This window comes from Stegodyphus dumicola, chromosome 9, assembly GCF_044657685.1.
Source record: "Stegodyphus dumicola isolate Sdum_Otavi_A_Nest chromosome 9, ASM4465768v1".
Lineage (NCBI taxonomy): Eukaryota > Metazoa > Arthropoda > Arachnida > Araneae > Eresidae > Stegodyphus > Stegodyphus dumicola.
In genome coordinates, this window is record NC_140776.1 from 125,650,216 (window position 1) to 125,674,490 (window position 24,275).

Sequence of the window (24,275 nt, forward strand, 5' to 3'; positions counted from 1 at the left end):
TGGGCCCCGAGTTCATCTTATAGATCAATAACGCGAGCCCACATAGAGCTCTTCTTGTCGACTTTCTCGAGAGTGAGGATATTCGTTGAATGGATTGGCCAGCCAAGTCTTCAGACCTCAGCCCTATAGAGCACGTCTGGGACGCTCTGGGGAGGGCAATTGCAACTCGCAACCCTCTCCGAGAACCATCCAGGAACTGAAAACAGCGTTGCTGAATGTGTAAGACCAATTGCCACAGACACTGATAAACTGCCTTATCTCCAGTATGACATCACGCTGCGAGGCCTGTATGGCTGTAAGAGGTGACCATACCCCCTATTAACCCATTTCTTTTGTGTCTTCTGCAACTGCTGTTTCAGACCTTCAAACTCCCATGAGTGTTACACACGAGCATGTGTGTCTATTATAACTGCTGAATGTTTATTTTGTTTGTATTATATCAACCTATGTTCACACCAAATTTGATTAAAATATGTCCAGTAATTCTGGAGCTCGTAGATCAAATATGAAAATTCTCTTAATTTATTTCACCAGTGTAGTTAGAGACATGGAAGAGTACTGGTTTGTGGAATTTTGCCAATTTCTTGAATTTAGTGACTAATTTGTGTTGCGGCAAAAAGGGCTGATTGTTTGGACTTATTCGAGATCTTAGTGAGTACATGGAGACAGAGCGTGTAAAATCTATCTGTCCAAAAGTCCTGTATTATAACTTATGGCTAAAGAATAGTAAGTGAGCTTCGATTATTTATCTTAACGGAATTCTCTCTGACAAAATTTGGTTGATATGTAGTCAGCTTTCGTTTTTATGAACCTCCAGCTTACAACTACACGTTTTTATGAATTATTCTATTGATCCCAAATTGTTTTGCTAGTTTTAATGCCAATTCCCATTTGCGATTTTAAGAATACTTTTTACAATCCATGGGAGTACATGAAATTGTAAATCCACTGCATTTTGTACCTCCAAAAGTTCGAATTATGATTTTTCAACTGCGCGCTTCCCGTGGAAGGGGTGCATTCTCTGTATGTTAAACCCGGGAATTATATAACTAAAATAAATTTAAAATTGAACTCCAAGACCATTATAAATTAAAAGAAGATAAATTAAAGAACCAACTACGAAAGCCATCAACTCAAAAACTATAACCGGAAGGTATATATATATATATATAGGCAAATTACATACACATAACAGATCTGTATACAAAAAGAATGATGGCAGTGCATACGCAAACTACCGCTTTTATTTTCGCACCTGGGAAAAGACTGCATGTGTGGAAAAACGGAAAACGTCTTCCATCGTTTGACCGCCTTACCGCTAACGTACGACCATGCATACTGTGACAAAAAGTATTTATTATTGGTTGTTTCACCTAATAAAATTTGTCTCTTTAATTTTGGAGCATCTGCATGAAAAGGAAATTTAGTCTGTATATTTATTCTTCAATCATGCAAAAATCAGTGAGAGATCGATTCACAATTTTGCCGGTAGGCTGATGATTTCATTTAGTTTCATATCATGAAGCAACTTGAATTTTCTAGAAACCCATTTCATGAGTAATGGCTAAAAAATTATACAAAATTATTTAGACAAAAAATATTTAAAAAAAGTATTAGAAACAGTTAGAAGGCATAAAAATATTTAAAAGTTCTACGATTGAATAAGCGATCGATTAACGGCAGTTTAAAAAAATTACGCAGAATTTTAACCTTATTTTGATTTCTCCTCTAGAGCAAAGTGGCATAGTTAGATAAATGAGCTGTTAAACATAGATATAGAAAATTATTTTCATAAAAAGAAATTGGTGTGAAAATTTTTTGTAAGCAATGTATTCAAATTAAAGATGAATATTTCCTTAAATGCCAGGGAAACTGAAATGCAAATAGTATAGGACCAAATAACGTTTTAAAATAACAGTCAATTTGGTTTTCAACTAGAAAACATATTCAGCAACTTCTGTAGTTTTATAACCTAATTATGTGCACGCTATCAAAGGTTCTCCACCGGGGGGGGGGGTTCACAAATTCTAGGGAAGAAAGCGGTCAGCCTTTTAGTTACCAGTCACGTATTTAGAATTAGTTTATGAAAATAATAAAAAAACCACTCTTATTCATGTTTTGGTTTTTATCAACCTTTTAATACTTTTTCTTGTTTAATTTATATAACACTGTATAAAAAATAACCTAAATTTAAATAAATGTATATGTGTTTTTGGAATTTCTGAAAGGAAAGACGGATGATCGGCTAGCACTGGTAAAAGTGGTGCATGAGGAAAAAAAAAAATTGAGAACCGCCGCTCTATATAAAAATTGAGATTAAAGTTAGTCTTCAAAGATGGGTTAAAAATTTACAGATATTAAAAAATACATTTATAAAACATTTAGACTATTATGTTATTAAAAGAACTAAAATTATTTGGAAGAAAAATAAATTTTTTTGTACCTGCAATATCATGTTTTGTTAATTTCTTTTTAACATCTTAAAGAAGTTATTACTGTTTTCACTATCCAAATTTTGTATTCTAATAAAATAGAAATTTTTAGCCTATTATTTGCATGAAATATTTCTTGTAAACGACGCGTGAAAATTATCCAGCGAGAAACTGAGAGCAGCTGTCTTGAAAAATTAAGTTCCCCCCCTTTCAATTAAATAAGTGCAAAAAATTTCTACTTAACGTTCATTTATGACACAGTAATGTAATACTAAATTTCTTATATTTACCATTTGGCACTGCTATTTGGAACAGTTCTTTTAAATATATAGTCTTATGTCCTTATGTATATGTGTAACGTATATATATATGTATGTATATACCTATATCCATTATCTATCTGTCTATACAGATAGATAGACAGATATATATATATAGATGTAGCTATAATTTCTTTGAAATAATCTTTTAGTAGGTCTAGCGTAATTGTTTAGCTTGAAATTTTCTCACATATTTAATTAAACTAAGTTATCCGAATACAGCAAAGCGCGTGAGGGCTATCTATGTGAGGGGAGAGATGTCTTTCTATGGAAAATTTGTTTGTATTTAAGTTACACATGGGGAAAACTCCGAGAACCAACCATACGGGTAGCTCGTTAGCCTGGGATGGAAGCAAAGTTGGTTTAACCCTAAGTAAAATAAGCACGTGGGTAAGGTATGAAGGAAAGGGTCATGAGCCGACAAAAAGTTATGAGGAACTCAAGGAAAGGGTCATCACAAAAGTTTTCATTGCCTGTTTTACCACGAAGTGATGAAGTTAAACCAAGACAGAGAAAGAAAAAATGTGCAGAAACCCAGGAGTAAATGTATTTGGGGGCATCAAAATCGTTTGAGTGCTTGGGGAATTGGATCGAACCCAAGTAGAACTCCCAGTATTCAAATGTCTTTAACCACTTCGCCACTACCTGGGCACATTTGATCGGTCTGAATGCAAAAATCAGATATTAAATTCTTATATATTTAGATTAAATTTCTTATTATTTTTTAATATTCTATGCATTTCAATTTTTATTTCAAAAGTATTTTTGAAATTTTTAATGGTAAATTCTGTATTGAGAATATTAGACCAGTGGTTCTTGAACAGAGTGGAATTCCACGTGGGAGAAGATTTTATTGTTTCGTTGAAGGGAATGCGATGAGTATTTAGTTTTAGTTTATAAATGTAAATTAACTACTTTTATTTACTTATTATTTAAATGTAAATTAACTACTTATATGTATTTGTCGAGTTTTGGAAAAGAAGGGGCGCAAAAGGGTTGAGAACAACTGCAGACTGTTATCTAAAGTTTTGAGATAGAAAAATTTTTCCCCCCTCATAGATCTTAATCTAAAATTTAATTTTCAAAATTTACATTAAATTATTTTTACTATTTAATTTAATTAACTTCACTGTTACTCGTTAAACAGCACTTCCAAACGCCTTTCCACGCATAGAACACTTCAAAATTTTAAAAATTAAGATTTACGAATTGCAATAAATTATACTAACTGATAACCTCAGTTTCGATTTTAACGTCTGAAATGATTTTAAACTCAAAACTCTTAAGAGAATTAATCTCTTTTTTTACGGATATTCAAGAGTACAATTCCTTTTCATAAGCCACTTCCAAACATGCTCTAAAAAAGCAGCTAAACTCATCATTGTACTTCCATATAATTACAACATGCTTTTACAAAATAGAAATGTGCAAATTCCACACTGCAGAACAAGAAGTATTTCAATTCGAGCAGTAGAATTATTTGTTACATGATGAAAATTCGAAGCATTTGAAAGCTCGTAACAATGAAATTACCCATATTGAGAATCCCTTATCCTTTTTATTATCAGAACACAATGGCGTCGAAGGGTTGCAAATCGGGGGAAAACGGAGAATGTAATGACAGTTCATTACAAAAGAAAGCACGCGGAAATCCGCTTTCGTCGATAGGAAAATTACTCTGCAAAATATTTTTATCTGGCATCGGAATGGAGTATGCCGAGAAGCGCCTCCTAATGGTAATGTGTTGTTTTCACCAGCAGTTTTCTATTTTTGTTCTTATGGCTAACCATCAAGATGACGTATCGATGAAGTGAGATAAAAGAAGAGATAATTTTTTGTTTCAAGGGAAGTTAAGTTGCTTCAGTTGGTGATTTTGGAACTAAACAATTCTCTATTAGGTACGAAATACTACATATCGTAGCGAAAATCGTTGCAAATGTTGTTAAAAATAATTCAATCGGACATTTTATAAATTAAATGTATTTAAAATTACATCTATTAAGCATGTTATTAAAATAAAACTAAAATTGCTCACGAATTGAAGTAAATGAACTTAGTAAATTCTCAGGAAATCCATTTACAGTCTTTAAAATGCTTAGCCTATTTAGCTACTGATTAAATTTGAAAAATAAATCAAAGATGTAATAAAGCTGAAAATGAATCACGTCAATGTAATGTAAAATTTAAAATTAGGCAAAAAATAGCTGTATATAAATTATAAATAAAATGATATTTATCTTCTTGCAGCCTCATTTTGGTGCAGATTTTGACTAAATAAACTGATTTCAAAGGCCTTGAGACGTAAGGCCCTCTTCTTTAAAAAAAAAAAAAAAAAAAAAAATTATATATATACATATATATCATCTTATTATACATATATAAATCTTATTATATATATACATATATATCAAATGTAACACGCGCCACCACTTTATCCTAAAAAAATCAAAGAAAACCCAAAATTAGTGCTATGAAACTTGCAGCAGATTTAGAAGAAAGGTTTGTAAAAATAGTTAGCCCTGTAGCAAAGTCATTAGGGCACGTGCCTAGAGTGAGTGATCAGGGAGAAGAAAATTCTTAATATGAAAACAATGGAAATACCCGGCAAGCAGTGATTTATAATATTGAAATAATGCCTATATTTGTAGAAAAGCCGAAATTTAATATATTTGGGTCCAATGGACGAATTGCTGAGAAGCAAAATGTGAAAGTCAAATGGAGAATTGAAATCCGAAAAACCTATTGCTTGTTGTTAAGCATGACAGTAAGAAGGTCTCGGTTTTCGCTGCTTCTGCGATAGGAAATTTACTTTTTAAGAAAAATATATGGATTAGTATAAATGTACAAATATTCTTAATGAAAACCTAAGAGCAATTGAAAAAAACTTAATTCAAGTTCTATCAAAAAAAGATCCTAAACATACAACCCTAAATATTCGCTTACGGTTATTATACAACTGTTCTGAAGGTACCAAAACTCTTCCGTATTCAATGGATTCAAATCCTATAAGTTGGAAAAAAGAATAAGTAAACATGAGATTTCTTCGAAAATTCTAATAAAAGCACACTTCAAAAATTCACACTTCAAAAAATTAGTTAAATCCATTCCAAAGTATAATTTAAGTTGAAGAGAATTTAACGAAATGTTGGATGTCTCGTTAATTTCATGTTTTGTTTAATATCAACTTGTTGTTAAAAGTGTCCGAATACTTATGTGAATTCATTTTCAGAGCGTTTTGAACAATTTTTTTTTTACCGAAAAGTTTCGAATAACATTTTCAAAAACATGCAGGTTTTAAAAAAGCTGATCAATAGTACACGTGGAAGGGGAAAGTCATTTCTATAATATTTAGTAACTGATATTTGAAAATAAAACTGAAAAACATATGTGTTCTAAAGGAAGTGTGAACTACTGTAATTGTCAGGAAAACTCAACGGTCTGTTTAACCGTTAAAGTCAAAATGCAATAAATTGTAGAATTAATTTCTCGTATTTTGTTTCATCCATACATTATTTAGCTTAGTACGGTAATACTAGCTGTTTTTTAGCTGTACTATCAAAGGAAATACAATTGCAGCATTTATTAATTTTAATATTCGGCAAAATTCAGGTTATATTTCTCGTAAATTTCGAAGAAAATCCTACAGTGAATTGTGAGAGATACTGCCAGAAATTCTGAGTTGCGATCACTTGAAATGCGTTGATCAGTATTTTAATTAAATGATCACTGCGGGTAGTCCAAGAAAAAATTATTTTCAAACTTCTCATAATTATATAAATCTCATAATTATATAAATTTCAAACAAATTTATATTATTTAAATAAGAAAACCATAATTATATAAATGAAAAATACAGAAAGATTATAATCATAAAATTATGAAACCAATCGCCAAAATTATTTGCAGATGTATTGTGAATAGATATTTCATTACTGCTTAAACTGCTTAATAAAATTTTTACGTTCTTGTTCGACTAAATCTATAACATGTGTGTTTCTCGGAAAGCATTATATTAGAACAAATTACAATCTAAAGTTTTAGTTAGAACTATTATTACATCATTTGTCTTAACCGAATGCCACTGACAAGCAATCGTTTAATTTTAAATAGAAGTCGAACTAATCATGTGTGTTAAATTAAATACTAAATCGAAGGTATAATTAAGTAAACTGCTTCGTGTTTCTAAGACAAAGAAAAATTCCTTAATTCTAAATAAATGAAATAAATCGAATTTTTTAAAATAACAAATGAAGTAAATCAAAGCTAAAAAAAAAAAAAAAAAAAAAAAATCCAATCGTTAATGCCCTCTACCCCCAAAAAAGTTCTTCTAATTCTCAGCAAATAAATCAAATTAATCATGTTTGCAAGCACTCAGCAGATTTCTTTTCTTATTTCAGAGTATTTACCAAGTAAAAGTCTTCAGAGCTAAAAATACTAATTAACATTATTCGAACTTTCATAAAAAAGCAATTATATTCTTTCGTAAAAGCGCTGCCATGCGGTGACAGAGACACTAATTAGAATTCAAAATAACTGTCCAAGAACTACAACAGCGCGTGCCGATAATTGGCCTTCTTGGCATAGCAGGCGTCGGATTTAAAGGCTTGTAAAACCTTTTATGAGTACATTAAAAATGTTGCGAAATAAAATAAACAAACACATTACTATCATCCACCGGAGAATAGCAATTTAAAGTAGCTATCAAAGGCGAGTGAGGCGTTGTTCTGCTCTGCAACTTTGCCGCCTTCTGGCCTTTCGGCGGCGTTCTATTCATTTGCAAGTGGCGGAGAATTCAACAGGAAATGACCTCCGTTGTAGTAAACGCTTCACTGGTAGGCCATTGCCTATTATTCCGAATCTGACGATGAAGAAATTACAGCCTCTTCTACTCTTCCTACTTCGCTGTTAAAACTCTTAGCTAGACGTTTATAAAATATTCAGATGGTAATCTGCATTTGAGTTTCGAACTTTTATAAATCTGGTGAAGTTTGAATTTTTTTTTTTTTTTTTTTTTTTTCATTCTCAAACATGTTTCCCCCCCCATAGTATTAGTTGCGTTCTAGGTGTGGCTGTGAAGTTTATCGAAAAGATTTCGTTTGAAATAAAAGATGATAGCAGGGCAGTTTCAAGCTTACGTTTTCTTATTTCTTCTGAGAATACATCTGCTTTTGCCGTATATTAAGTGTTATAGGCAATAAAGGTAATAGCAAGAATTTTTGATGCAACAAGAGTTTCATAAAGAAGAAAAATATATATAATGATTGTAATGAGTCCATCTAGCGTCATTTCATTAAAATATTTTATATCTGTAATTAAACATCGCATGATTGAAATGCAATTTTATTTAAATCAATCAGATTAAAGAGTGGAAAAGAATATTGTTAAGAACTGCGTTTATTGCTTTTCACTCGTCTGGTTAGTAAATCAATAACAAGTAGATTAAATCTGAAAGTTAATCTTGCGCTTTACTGAATGACGACAGGTTGGCGCGTCGGAGATAAAGAGTATTTTATTTCAGGTAGTGGCAACGCATTGCTTTTAATAATCTTCAACAAACTCCAAATAAAATTGAAAGAATAATATCTTACATTTTGCCGAATGGCAACAGTTTGGCGCGTTGGAGATAAAAATGTTTTACTTCGAATAGTGTTGCCACTCTTTGCTTTAAAATTGTTGAGTTTATTAATCAAAGATTCATTAAATTCTTACAAGATATGAAAAAAATCAAAAACAATAGTTCAAAATTCGGGCTTCGAAGAGCACATATTCAGATGGAGGACTACGTGTGTTCAAAACTGGGTAATTCTACGCACATTCAAACACATTTTTCATTATTTAATGGTAGAGAAGAGACTACAAATTAAAACTTTCCAGTGTTACTAAATCTCATTTACTCTTACCATAAAATATTGCCCTACAAAACACAATGAAAAAAAAAATGCAACGTTAAACTTCTTTCTAGTCCTTTAAAATTATGGCACAACTTTCTGTAAATTAGTAAGTCAAAAATTTATAGAATTCTTTAAAATTTCAGATGCAGCTTCTAAAGATACATGTATAGAGATTTTATTTTTAGATATTTTACAAACATTAGTGCAGAAGTTGTATATAGAATTTCTAAAGATCTCACAGAATCTTATTTAATGCGTATAAAATCAACTAATAGAATTCTACTTAAAATATCAGATTCATCTTACAGAAAAGTGGCCCATATTTCTAAAGAATTCTATAGAATTCTATTTTAATTTTCTACAAAGCTTTAAGTATTTAAAAGTAATATAAAATCAATAAAATTCTTTTTTGTGATTAAAAAAAGAAATTAAATTTTAATTTTCCGTCATAAGTTTTTAGTCTTGTCTAATTTTTTAAATGGTCAATGACATGGAGAGGTAAAAATAAAAACTTTCGGAAGAGTTTTTTTTTTTTTTTTCAATGAAAAATTTTAATATTCTGTTGATTCAAAAAATATATTTAAATAAAAATAAATACCTATTAAATAGTAGTTTCATTAAAACTACGAAACTATTTTTCTTATCAGGAATACGTATACAATAATTAAACCATTCATTTCAGAAATTTGAATTTTACAATTAATAGCATAAATTTAATCTTTTAATTTATTTTATGATTTAGGTTGATCGAACTCTTTTCACCAGAGGTACTATAAGTCTCAATACGCACACTTAGTCCATATCACTTTCCAAATTGTGGTCGCCAAATGTTATTATGATATATTATTACAAAATTTAAATAATGAAGTAACAGTATATATACATATATATTTCTCCCATTGTGGAGAAACGATGACACCTAGAGCCACCGAATTTTTAATATATGTAGTCCTCCACCCTAACATGGGCACCCCGAGGCCTAATTTGGAATATTGAATTTGTTTTTGCTTTATTTCATATTTTGTACAAATTTAACGAATGTTATTGGACAAACTAAGCGATTTGAAAGCGAGAAGGGACAACACTGTTTGAAATAAAATATTTTTACTTCTAGTGTACCAAACTGTTGCCATTCGACAAAATGTAAGATATTTCCTTTCAATTTTACTTTTCAATTTTAATCCACAGATTTGGATATTCGAAAGCAATGTGCTGCCCCTGTCTCAAATAAAATACTTATTATCTCCACCCAGAAGCGTATTGCCATTCAGCGAAGTGTAAGATATTTAACTTTCCCATTTAATCTATCTCCTACAAAATAGCAAACGAGTGACTGTAAAGCAATAAACACAGTTTTTTTTTTTTTAATATACGTTTTTATACTTTTAAATCTCATTGATTTAAATAACGTTCACAATAACATAAGAGATGTAAACCATGTTCACAAACGTGGTATTTTCGAATGACGAAAATATTTTTTTAATTTGAAAAATCATTTTTAAAAATTACGAAGTCTAACTTTCTGTGTGTTTTCCCTAACTCTATACTTATATTTAGGAAAATCTGAAACTTACTATAACAGTGGAAAATAAAATGTTTGAGTCTCATACAACAAAAATTTACTGAAATTTTAATTTCAAATTTGTATTTAATTTCCAACTTGCCTTAAGGGGTCGGTTACGAAATAAATTAGAATAATTCGAGGTTGATTTTTTTACCTTTAAATGTCATTCAGTGATTTTCTTTCCTGATTTACGAGTGTGTAACCTTTTTTATTTTATAGCTTTGTTACTATTAGTATACCGAGAGAATTTTCAGATAAGTAGTTTGTAAGTTTTCAAACACTTTATCTCTAAACACGTTATTAGTATTCTTCCAAGGTTTTATTACTTTAGAACAGAGTTTGTTAAACTGGGGATCGTGACCCAAAATGGAGTCGTAGAGGGAAATGATGGGTCATGAAAACGCAATTCAGATACACGAATTTAAAGAAATTACATTAATGAGAGTTTTAAAGAAATTACATAAATTGATATTAATGTGATTAGTCACCTGCAATATAAATCCCAAAAGGAATTTCTTGAGATATCGAGTGATCTAGACGTAAAACTTGAGTTTTCACAATCCTTGGCTGAACTCTGGATCGGAGCTAGAAATGAATTTCCGAAATTGGGTTAAATGTTCTTCTGCTATTCAGCATCAAATAAATATGTGATGCTAAATGACTTATTCAGCTTTAACCTTATTAAATTCAAATATCCTTTAGCGCTGAAAGTAGTTGAATGTGCTTTATGTGTATTAATGTCAAATACTGCTCCAAAATTTAATCTGTTATGCAGAAAAAAAAAGGGGGGAAGAACTTCGGTCTTTTTTTTTTTTTTTTTTTTTTTTTTTTTTTTCTGCATAACACACTCGATTTTCTTTTATTAATTTTTGTTCACTTGAAATAAATCCTAAAACTACTTATGTACATTATATACTAAAGAAATTATTTATGGCAAATATCTACTTTTATATCTTTATTCTATATTTAATATCTGCGATCACGAAAAAAATTCTATGATAAAAAGGGATCATGAATGAAAAATATTTACGAAGCGCTGCGTTAGAATGATAAAATGTCTGAAAAAAATTAGGAATATTTTTAATTTTTAGTTTATTCAAATAATATTTTCAACTGGCTGTGTCCCTGCCAATGCCTTTTTAGAATATTAATTCGATAGAATTTTGAGATTACAATCTCCTTTTCGAAAAGAAATGCGTTTTAACTAAACATTTTCAGGACAATATTTCTTCAAAAATTTCTGCATAAAAATTCGAGTCACTTAATCAACTAACATCAGAAACATTGTCTTAAACTGATATTTTAACTTCATTTACTGGCGAATGCAAATATTTTACTCTTCGATTTGTGTTCAGCCCTTAAATATATTCTCAGTTTTAAAATTAAATATTTCAGTCAATTTTTTGTCGTACGAGATTCACATTTCTTGCATATTTTATTATTTTTTCCATGAGTACCAGATTTTTCTTAAATATAAATATAAGGAGTAAAAAACTGTATAAAAGTTAGATTTCAAAACGTTTACAAAATAATTTTTTCCTAAATTAAAAGTAAATTAAAAGTTCCCAAACACGAATATTTCATTTAATATATATGCACGAATACACGAATATTAATACACGAATATTTCACGGTCATTTAAAACATTTTTGTGAGCGGAAGTATATGTCTACGATTACCGGTTGTGAAAATAAAGACCGGGTAAGAACTTTTGTGCCTACAGCATATAGAAATAGAAAGAGTATATTTGTAGAATACTAAACAAAGATAAAATTCTTCTTTAAAACAATTTTTTTCAACATATATACATATTCTCTCTCTCTTTCTCTCTCTATATACATCATAATCAAGAGCTAATAATTAAATCAAAAATTAAATAAATTTAAATCAGTTTACAATCAAAGATTGTTAAAAATATAAAATTACTATCAAAATTAAAATTTAATTTAATTAATTAAAATTAAATCAATCAAATTCTTATTCCAGAATTCTTTTTATGATGTTAATTTTTACAATAACTTTTGCTTTAAAGTATCTTTGGAGCAGATTATAGCTTGATGATTAATTAAAATTAAAAAAATATTTTATAATTTTTACGTTATTGCATTTTTAATTTTAATTAAATTAGTTTTTATTTGGCCGTTACTTTTAATTATTTCTTTCGAATTATTTCAAAAATTCACACTTATCCAGACATAATTAAGAAACGTGGCTCTGTTGAAAATTCTTCGGCTACTCCTTGAAAAAAGATCAAGGAATTTTCAACAGTTTTTATATCGCTAAATTTGTGTATATTTTTATATTATATTAATTTTATGTTATTATATTAAAGTTAATATTTTATTTGAATTTTGATATGTATACTTCTTGTTAGACTTTTAGCACTTTTCCTGGTTTAGTTTTGATTTAATTATTATCTCTCGATTATTTAATTAATTTTGCAGTTACTGAAGAGATTTTAATAATTTATTATCTTAATTGGAATTTCCGAACGTTTGTTTACAGATATAAGATATAAAAAATGAGGGCAAACTATTAATTTTAATTTTGCAATAGCCCCTTTATTCTTCGTGTTAATCTGGGTACTTTCCATTTCCATTACATTAACGAAATAAATAAATGTAATAATTACTTTTGGAAAATGGTATTTGTAGATGCATATGAAGAAGCTCTTAGTGCAGGTTTAAAACATGGGCACACAGATGATCATTTACAACCTATAACTTTCCATTCTCGAAAATTAAGGTCTTATGAAAAAAGGCAATTACGGAAGTGGAATGTCAAGCAGTTGTAGACGCTATAAATAAACTTTTACTTATTTAATTTACTGCTTGGATGGAAGTCATTTTACTGGGCATACTAATCACACTACTTTAGTTTGGTCTTAGAATATAAAGTATTCCACGGTCGTCAGCAAATAGCCTATGCTGGTTCGCTTGTTGAGGATGTGCCCGTTTGTATGAAAGTTTATTTTGTTAGTCTAATGTATTTTGCTACTTTTCTATGTTTATTTGTTTCTAAAATCCCCTTTACAGTGCTTTTCGATAAGAAATGTGAATTGTGTCATAATGTGTTAAATACGTATTTTAATAGAATTTCATGAATATGTAGAAGAAACTTTTCGGTTTTATATTGAATATTGCAGTTTCGCGAAAGACTTTCAAGAGTAGGACAGTAAAAATTGCACTATGATATTCAAACAAGGATTTTCTAGAACTCTTAACTTACAATTATTTCTTGAAAAATTTAGGACTCCAATTTAGGATAGTTTTTACGATACCTGGAGAGAAAATTTGAAGAACTATACAAATTTATATTTTGAGAGAAAAACGAAAGCATAAACTTGTAATTTGGATTACAAATTTAATTCATGTACTCTATAATATTATGTTTCTGTATTATTTCTGAATTACATTTTTATGTGTCATTTTGCACGTTTAATATATAAGAGAGTTGATAAACGAAATGACGAGACACAGTGAAACCTAAAGGCTATGCTTTTGAACAAAATTTCTCATTTCAATCCTTGAATTGCAAATATTGCAGAGAATGTTTATCTTCATTTGCTAACGATCTAAAGTTAGAAAGAGGCTTGGCATTCTATCGCCAAGCCTTTTTCTCTTAGAAAGATGGGGAATATGTGAGATATAAAATATAAAAGCAAACTACTCATTTTAATTTGGCAATAGCCCCTTTATTCCGCATTTTAATTTGGATACTTCCCCTTTCCATTCTTTATATAACGCTATTTGACATGGCTTATTCGAAACTTAAAAAATCAAAATTTCCAGAACCGAAATTGTTCTCTTAAGCTTCCATTTTGGATAACTACCCGCTTTTCCATTTGCCTGCATCAAAATAACATGTTTCCGCTAGCCTTTGTACAATACATTGCATGAAGATGTTCTAAGCTTCCGAAACTGTAGGGTGCATACTGCACCCATGATGATGTGTGAATGAGAATATGTATCTCAAGAATTAATTGTCAAGAAATAAAATTACGTCTTGTTTTCAGCCAGGTCTGTCCTTATGTGTCATCTCTCTGCATTATATCTACACATAAACTTCTCCAATTCCATTGCAGCTAACATCTCCAATCTATTACATATATATATATAGAGAGAGAGAGAGAGAAAGAAAGAGACAAATAGATAGACTGATGATTCAGGTTGAAGACTTTGCAGACACATTGTATCATAAACGATGAATGTAAAAAAAAAAACTTATCTCTTAGAAATTTTAATTGAATTCTCCTTTTCCCCCAAAAAAGCCTTCTTTTAAATATGGCGTCATCGTCACAATGATTTTGTAGAATCACGTCATGCTTTTATCATGATGTTGGCGATATATTTGATGCATTTAAACATTAGCTCGTTTCCTTCCCCTGATGTTTACATATTACGATGATTTTGAATTTGTTTGTACGTAATGCACACAAACAAGATTAACCTGATGTGAGTATATAATTATCCTGGTGTCATGGGTGACATAGCTTAAAGGTCACTCAAAAGCGATCTTTTCCTCATTATGGAACAGCAATCCATCACCCGAAACATTCCACCATTCGTGGAATTGAAACTTCTGTGTCACTTCGAAGACAGTTACGGTTGTGATTCCCGAGGACGGAACCTGACTAGGAATTCGAAGTATACTAGTAGTCGAGCCCGAACTTGTGTATTTGAAAATGCCATGGAACATTAAACGTTTCCAGGCTTTGGGAATAAAGCTCCCGCCGATAATCTAATACAAACTGATCATTACGACATGTTATTGCTATTCCATTATAGTCATCCATCGTTAAAGACTAGGAATGTTCGTTGGATAACTACCATTGGAAGTTTAGAAAATATGTCTCGCTGCTTTGCTTATTACCTAAAAGACTTATCAATCATTCAAAGCTGGTATTAACATCATACTCTTTTTTTCGAACTTTCTCTTCCAATAGTGGCGATTTCTGGAAATAGATGCCGATGTCTTTCAAAACCTGTGCCCATTCCTGATTTTTAAGAGTCATAACTTTTAAATAATGATTATGATTAAAACCATGGAAGATCCAAGCTTAGATTACCGTTGCTTCTATACAAAATATTTGCGCGTTCCAAAAGATATTTATACGATATTTCTGTTCTTCTAGAAGAGCACAAATAGTTAGTTAAAGTTGACAGGCTTAGGGATGGTAAGTTTCCAGAAACTTTATTCCTCTCTGAAGAAGTCTTTGGGATAATTTTAATAGAATTAAAATTAAAATAAGAATTGGAAATCCAGCAATGCCTGGATAAGATAGATTTACTCACTTCATGTATTTTGACATATGTTTTTTAAGGGAATATTTTGATAATTTTTGTAATTTTAACAATGTATATTAAGCTTTGCAAAAAAGACTCTTATATATTATCCAAGTATTAAAATACGGACTGAAATCTAAAAATTTAATAACGAATATGATTAGCAGAAAGAAAAGGAAATTAAAAGTTGGATTTATGAAGAATTTGACCAATTCTGTAGCAAAAGATCAAAGAAAAATTTATGAACCCATATCATCTGACAGAAGAAGTCCATAGTAGTTAATTCCATATGGAATGTATGAAAGATTTAATGGAGGATCATTTCCAATCTGCTTGAATTGATGTCCGATGGAAACAAACGTAGAGCTGAAACATCGTCGTACAGAACATTTTGGGAGAAAATAAAGCGAGGAGAAAACATCACAGTTCTAAAACACCGGGATATAAAACATAGTCGTCGAAAATAAAGCGATTTAAAAACATCGTCTTAGAAAATATCGTAGTAAAAAATAAAGCACTTATAAATCATCGCATGACTATAACATCGCAGACATGTGTGTTTTTTTACCCTTTAAAATTTGTAAATGTGTATTAGCATAATGAAAGCAAGGAGTGAGAAATATTTTCACCTTCGTGTTTCAGTTTTTTTAATCAACTAATAAATTTTTGCAAAAAAATCCAGAAGGAAACTTGAGCTTTCAAAATCTTTAAATGAGTAAAAAGTGAATGCTACGTACAGCAGCTAACAGAATTTTAAGCTTATGTAGTAATTATTAAATGTTATTAGACTATGTTTCTCATGAAAAACTGGCAATACAACTTTCTAAAAGAGATTAATTAAGTAATGATACCACGACGTTTTAGAACTGCAATGTTTTCTCCTCGCTTTCTTTTCTTTCACGATGCTTTATACGAAGACGTTCGCCTTGCTTTCGTCCGCTATGTTTTCGCCTTTAACTGCTCGAATTTGTCCTTACTTGAAAAATATCGAGGAAATATTTTCAGAGGAAGAAGCAGCAACAAAAGGCAATTGTGAAGTAAAAGTCTTCAGAGAAGGAAGCTGAAGCAGCAATAAAAGCAATTATGGAGGAAAGGTCTTCAGAAGAAGAAGAAGGGCTAAAAGATGATCGTAGTTCTTTGTCCCCCGAAGTTTTTGCGAAATGATGCAAAATGCGCCATTGTAAATTTAAGATTTCACCTGAAGATATCGCCCTCATAAAGAAGCAGAATGCTATACTATACGTATTTTCAATGGCAATGCGTTGTCTTTATTTAAAAATGGTTAGGGATGTTTATTTGTTTATTGAATTATGGCAAAGTACTCCAGTGCTATCTGCCTTAGGGAAGAGATGCCTTCGTGGGGGACTTGTTAAGGGAAACTGGCTCGTGTACGCGTAAAACATGGGAAAAACCATGAAGACAACCATGCAGCCGGCCCGTTTACCTGAAAACGAACCCAGGTCGGAATTACCAGTGTTACTGTACCGTTCGGCCGCTCGTTCAGTGTGGCTCTAAGAGGAGAAGGAAAGATGAAAGAAGACGGCCCTAAAAGACAGTTACCTAATGTTTTACGGGAAAGGCTCCTCGTCTAAACAGTAATATTTTTCATCTAAGCAAACAAATCTTTCAGCCTCTTTCTTATCATTTTTCATTTATCCCAACATTCTCCTTCGTTCAGGTATAATAAACTTAAATTTCTTTTTCCTCTAGTTTAATATTCGATTTATATATTTTTAATTTAGATTTAATCATTTTTATTGGTTTTGCATTATAAACCACACACGCACACAAAATTACATAAAATATATATAGCATAAAATATTGCTAGAAAATTCAAACAAGTTTTCATCTGTAACTAAGGATGGAATTACCCCATTTTACATTAATTCCTGCAGGGAAACAATTTTTCGGTTTATGAAATTTTCGAACGATGGATAGCCTTCAGGAGCGAATCAAATTAGTGGACTGAGGTTTCACTGTATTTGTCAACCATTTTTATTACAGAGTTAAAATTTGAATTTTAAATTACTCTCGAGATAGTAACAACGATCTAAATAAAAAAAACTGAATCTAATTGTCTAAATAAAAAACTGAATAAATTAAATGAAATTTCACATAGTTCTTAGATTAAAACACTTTTTCTCTATGTATTTTGCAATTTACTTTACAGCTAACGTTTTTTAGATATATTTTACTGTTTCGATATTTACCCTTTCTTCACCTACGCACATTTATTTTTAATGTTATTTATACGTATGTATAAATGTATATATTTAAACAAACGATAAAGTATTAAAATATATAATGCAATTTTAACATAATATCAACATAATTTTAAGTTATAATATACGTTTGCATAAATTTACATATTTTTGGCGCATTACATTAAAAATCTAAATTATTAATACATGTATGCAAAATGTATAATAAACATTACATATGAAATTAAACTATAGATGCGTACGTATTTGTAATTTAATATGTAATAACCTCAGTAAAGAGGCAAACAAACTCACTTTCAGCTAGACTGATTGAAAGAGATAAGATTAAACAGGCGACCAGCAGACTGAGGTTTCTCATCATGCACTTCCTTAAGATGATTTCTTTGTTATCTGAAATAAAAAGGATTAGCATTGTTATGTTGTTAAAAAATATATAAAATAGTAAAAACCATACAGAATTGTATCTTTTGGTAAGATTTTTCGTGACCATTAAAAAAAAAAAAAAAAAAAAAAAAAACCTCCTTCTTAAACTTATTTTTTCGAATTATTCTAACATAACATAAACATCAGAAAGTGCAAATTCTGAAATTAAATATCCCCGTAAATTTTTACGGTGTCATGATAAATTATTTTTCTCCTTTTAGCGCATTAATTACCATAGCCATTTTAAATCAAAGCTCACTTCATAAAAACTTTTAATTGTAGTTTCTTTTCTTTATTCTCAATTATACGTTATGAGAGATGCAATTTTTAGTCACTATTAAAACACAAGCAATAAATTACAAAAAAATTATGAAATAAAGAAAAATAATTGAATGCCATTCAGAGAAGAAGTGTTTATTTGTTTGGTTTATTTAATTATGGCAAAGTACTCCAAGGCTATCTGCCTAAGGGAAGAGACGCCTTCGTGGGAGACTTGTTAAGGGAAACTGGCTCGTGTACACGCAAAATATGGGATAAACCACAAAGACAACCCTGCAGCCGGCCCGTTTACCTGAAAAAGAACACAAGTCGGAATTACCAGTGTTACTTTACCGTTCATTCAGAGGATGAAATAATCACCTTAAATATTCAGTTTCGGAAATTGGATTGTTACAACGAATATTTTACTGAAAGCTAAACTGCAAAATCGAATATCGCCAGTTCTTCATTAAGTGCATCAAGAGGGCAAACTCAAAAGGAATTTTTCCTCGAAAAATGTGAGAATTTTTCCTCTCCATTCTCCTCAGACTGTAACATCTTTTAAAAAAATGTAGAAAATCGCTCGGTTCAGATTTTTTAAATATTTCTTATTGTGAAAGTTTGTTTTATAATCTGTGAAAATTTCAATATTTTATATCCGACACATGTTCAGATATTGAAATTTTAGAATCTTCAATGCCTACATTATCAAGCGATATTTAAAAAATTTCCAAAAATTCTGAAATTAAGATGCACTTTTCATGTAAGCTTCATTGAAAATTTTTTTTTCGGCTGTAAATAGTAAAATTCTGATATGTTTAGTTTGTTCGTTAAACGAAGGTATGTGCGAAAATGGTTTAAATATTAAATTAAAAAAATCTAAATCGAATTTTGCAAAAAAAAAATTCACCACATTACATTGTCTTCGACAAATAGTGTGTGCATAATATGAACTTGAGAGCCTATCAGGAAGTAGGTTAAAAATTGCTGACAACATTTCACTAACAGCGAAATACTGTGAGTGAGTTAAGTAAAAACAGGAATTTGCTTAATTAAAACGGCTAGTTCAAACGTTTTAAAATAGAAAGAAAACTGAGTTTTTATTTTGTTTAAAATTCTCATTCATTTGCAATCTATTATTTGGACTTAAATTTATCAAATTATTTCCTTTCTTAAGACTAACTTTTATTTTTAAATTTAAAAAAATGCACGTGTCTTATAAATTGAATATGAAAAATAATCAATAATGTAAATAATAAATTAAATGTAAGTAAGAAATGCACCATTATTCGATAACTTATTTTAAAGCTTATTTATAATTATTTATTTACATTCAAAAAGCGTTATTTTATATTTAATGCTAATTTCAAAGCTTTTTTTTTTTCCGTCATCTCAATCTTTCTTTTAACTCATAGTGTTTCCTTTGTATGTATTTTGAAACTCTTCAGACTTTTATAAAATGTATTTTAATTATTTTAAAATAAATTTTTTAATATATATTTCTAGGAGAAAATCCCAAATGTGTCAAAGCATTTTTTTATCTTCTAAGTATTCCATTACTTAAAATAATGAAAAGAAGAAAACTGTAGAAAACTACATTTTTAATTTTACGCTTTAGTAGGTCTTCAGATGCTGACAAACATTCAGATAAATTTTTCTAATACATTTTCAGATTACATTAGCAATACGAAATGTATAAAATGTATTTAGAAACACATAAACAAAATTCTGACCAGATTTTAAAATATTGATTCTTTTAAGTACTTTTAAAACTTTTCTGAAGCATAAAATATAAAAAGGGACAGTTATTAACTACGAAAGCGATGAAGAATTAATTTTGTTTTGGAATTAAACAGAAGAGATAACTAATTGCTGTAAAACACGAGGAGAATGCTATTTTATTTGAATACCTTCTGAAGAAAACTCTTAGCATTTATGTTACAGATGGGAATAATAAAGAAAATGATAGTAAAATGGGCTGTGAGCTTGCTCATTCTATTAAAAATCGAATCATGAGTGATATAACAATCTTAAGTTGTTTAAATGGCTTAGGCTAGAAGACTAAATCTAGACAAGAAGCTAGGCAAGCTGTTGAGCCATCATCACACTTTGAAACTTCAAAAATGGTGGAGAGCTGCAGAAATCTATCAGACATCTCTCGCATCTCTCACCGATCATCAATTGATAAAATGTCTCAGACACCAAATTTTTGTGCAAATTTTATTCTCCTGACATTCCGTAAAAGAGCTGATACAATCATCATGACAACAGAAACAGCTTTTCAGCTTAGAAAGTTAAAAATTTGTTATAAGCGAATATATTAAAAGATGCCTAATATGATAGAGCCTTAATTACAGTAAAGAATAGGGCATCTTTGCCTGAGAGATACTTTGTTCACGGATGTGTTTAAGAATCGAAATAAGGCCCTAAACCTCGCTGAAACGTTCGAGTAAACAAAAATAGTGTAGACGCTGACGATAATTTTGAAAAAACGAGGATAAAACATATCTATGATGCCAAAACTTGGTACGACTCAGGAAGCAAGAGGAAACTGAAATATAGCGACGTGTTGGTGAAAAGATCTGTAACTTTGATAACACTTAACTTGTAAAGTTCCGTTATGTTATTCTAATCAGTTATTTTAATTTAGATCTTTACTCTTACTTCTATTTTCCGTTTCTCTACCAGAATGCAAATGAGGTTAAGAATATTTAAGGTCAGATTTTCGGAATGTAAGGCAGAATGTGTTTCCGCCTTTCGAGGCCAAGTTACTAGGCTTTTGCTAGTTCGAAAAGATTTTATTCTTCGGCCTTGTATTATAGTTGCCGAGATTTAAATTGTAACGTGGGTGAGAAATTTGAACCAACTCCGTATTAAATTAGTTGCGTAGCCTTCGGCTACTAAGTTTTAAATTTTGAAATTGACATTTAATTTATATTACTTCGCCATAATTGATTGGCTGATTTTATCTAGCACGAGACGTGCATTTATGTTCCTGTTTTGATTTAATGAAAAGGCTTGTTTTAAAACTTTTTCAATATTTTGCAGTTCTTCTCAGGTCAAACGATAACTCGGCCCTAGTTTGTTAGGACATCTACATAGTTTATACTGCCAAGAACAGAATGAGGAATGCTCCTATTAAAATTCCAATATTTCAATAAATTAAAAATAAAGAATGCCAATAAAGACAACTAAGAATTACAATTTGAAGTATACATTTCCAACTACAGAAGTGTTTTTAATAACGAAAATATTTATGTTTTAAAAAAAGTAATTTTGGACAAACAACGAAATCTAACTTTTAATAAAGTCTACCGTTTCTTATATTTGGGAAGATTTTATACTCGTTATGACAAAATAAAAATACAAGAAGTTTGAATCCCACACTACAAAAATTGACTGTATTTAATTTCAAAATTTTCAGTTTTTCATTTCATTTTCAGTTTGCCTTGAGAAATCGGTTAATTAAGTTAGAATAATTCGAAGAAATAACTTTAAACGACGTGCAGCAAAAAATGTGTATAACTTAATAGACGTACAAGGAAGTCAGGTGGTGTCAACATCAGATTTTTTAAACAAAGAAATGTAAATACCATGATTTCTGAATTTTGGAAGACTTAAGAGACTTCGAGAACTTAGAGAGCTTAATAAATTCCAGAATTTTTTAACGTCAGTTTTATTGGAATTTTCTTTTGAAATTAATTTTTTAATTAATAGTTTTAATCTTCTTTGTCACTCAGTTTTCTTTTAGTTGTTAAATTTAACTAATTTTAAGATGTTTAAAGCTTGAAATTTATTAACGCTGGCATGCGTCTCTTGTGGCTATTGAAAATGTAGCCGTTTTGAGAGACGCACTTAGGAGCCATATATCAACAGAAAGGTTTTCCATATACACTCCACTTGCTTTCAATATGATGGCTTTCTTCTTTACAATATTTGACACGCTAAGAGCAGTACGTGAAATCAGCCTCCGGAAACAACGGTTACAGTTAGTTGCTTTCTATTTGCTTACTTTATGTTTGAGTGGCAAACACGCCGTCATCTTAAAGTTCAACGTTCGATGTTCTACAAATCGTACATTTAATGACATCATCAAAAAGAGTCAATTTCATCAGATTCCCGTGACACTGAGAAGTCTGTTGTACTTAACCGGAAATTTTCAACTGAATTTCAGCCCTGAACAACAAGCAACTATTTTTATTTAAAAGACAATTGTTTTTATCTTGAAAATGGCTGATACCGATCAGCATATTTACCGGTAATAAATTTTTAATCATAATTTCGACATTCAGATGTATTTCATAAGAAATTTTAGTAATAATACCTGTTATAGGAATTTTTAATCGAAATTTTTTTTACTTTTATAACAATATTATTTGCAAGAAAATTTAGCTTATGTTTATGAAATCTCTAGCTAAATTTTGCTTTCCAAAAAGAGCTGCAGAGATTCTCGTATTAAACAATATGAACTGCAGTACCACTCTACTTAACGCTAATATAATAGAATATAACGCTAACATATTAGAATTTCGCTAATGTATTAGAATAATAACGCATAATAATAATAACATTAACGCTAATGTAATGTTAACTAATAACGCTAGTGTATTAGATAACGCTAATATAATAACGCTTATATATTAGAATTTCGCATATTATATGGGTGTTATCTAAATCCACATGTAAATACAGCAGTATTAAAATAAGTAGCCTATTAAAAATGGTGGTTTTCCAAGCTTCAGAATCTTTTCTCATGATACTATAAAGTGTTTCAATAAATGATAATATAAGCGTTATTATATTATTAATACAAGCGTTATTTATTTAATTTCACTCTTAGGTAAAAATATACGTTTTTGTTATATTAGACGCTTTCGCGACTTTGTTGATCAGCCACCTAAAATATTTATTATAAAAAATACTATGATATGACAATAAATTAGCTTTAAGTAAAGTATCGCTTCCGGTGTATTATAAGAAATTTTGGATTGTATTTTATTAACTAGAATTGGGACCATGTGTAAAAATTACTATGAGGTTGATTATGTTTTATTAGGTATAATTGGCCATGTATGAATTGTGACTATATTTTATTAGGTATATTTGGTCGTGTGTACAAATTAAAAAATGGTTTTTCTAAATCTATACCAACATAATTTGGCCTTTTATAAATTTATTTCATTGCGCAATTAAAATCTGATTAGATTTTTAAAATTAAGGAAAATCAAGTGTTTATAACATATTTGAAATAAATACTTTGAAGCGATTACAGTCATTTAATTTTTTCCTATTTTATTTCTATAGCATCAACAAATAAGAGTTCATTTTGGTCTGCAGCTACACAATGCTAGTTAGTTTTTGGAAAGACAGCTAAACAAGGACGACCATACGTTCCAAGATGAGTAAGAAGATAATTTCTGATCTGCTATTTGCTCTTCTGCCTCGTAATTATCAACACTGCAAGAGAATAACTGGCGAATGTTTTGGTAACGTTTTGAAGTTCTGCAAATGCAAAGCACTTAAAAATCATTCTTTTCTACGGATTGATATGTATGTAAGATAAAAAATAATGCAAATCAAAATTAGAAGTTAAATTAGCAACAGTTCTTAATTCCCCCTCTCTATTCTAAAAAATGTAATAATTTCTATTTCAGTCCATCTTGTATGGCTTGCGTAACTCTGATGTAGTGGCTAATTCGGAGCCTGAACACAAAATTTCGAAAACTCAAACCTTTCTAACCTAAACCAAAACCTTCTGTCAGTGAGCCTCGATACTAGATAATTGCGCTCTTCAGCTTCAGTTCTATTGCAGTCAAGACGCTTCGTTGTTCCCTTTGCTTTGTCGTGCTGCTAACTACGCCGTCATCTAAAATATGATAT

General features: G+C 30.1%; 1 protein-coding gene across 2 annotated transcripts in view; it reads right to left on the bottom strand.

Moving 5' to 3' along the window:
• The window catches only part of tyn (trynity), a 74,572-nt gene that overhangs the window by 39,218 nt on the left and 11,079 nt on the right, over nt 1–24,275 (bottom strand). Inside the window, exons 2-3 of one of the 2 annotated variants that reach the window (XM_035355351.2) lie at nt 18,009–18,104; nt 5,696–5,755 (exon numbers count right to left, since the gene is read on the bottom strand). In XM_035355351.2, coding sequence (XP_035211242.1) covers nt 5,696–5,755; nt 18,009–18,075 — 127 coding nt within the window. In that variant the 5' untranslated portion in view covers nt 18,076–18,104. The remainder of the gene's footprint in view (nt 1–5,695; nt 5,756–18,008; nt 18,105–24,275) is intronic. The other variant, XM_035355352.2, reaches the window with a different exon arrangement.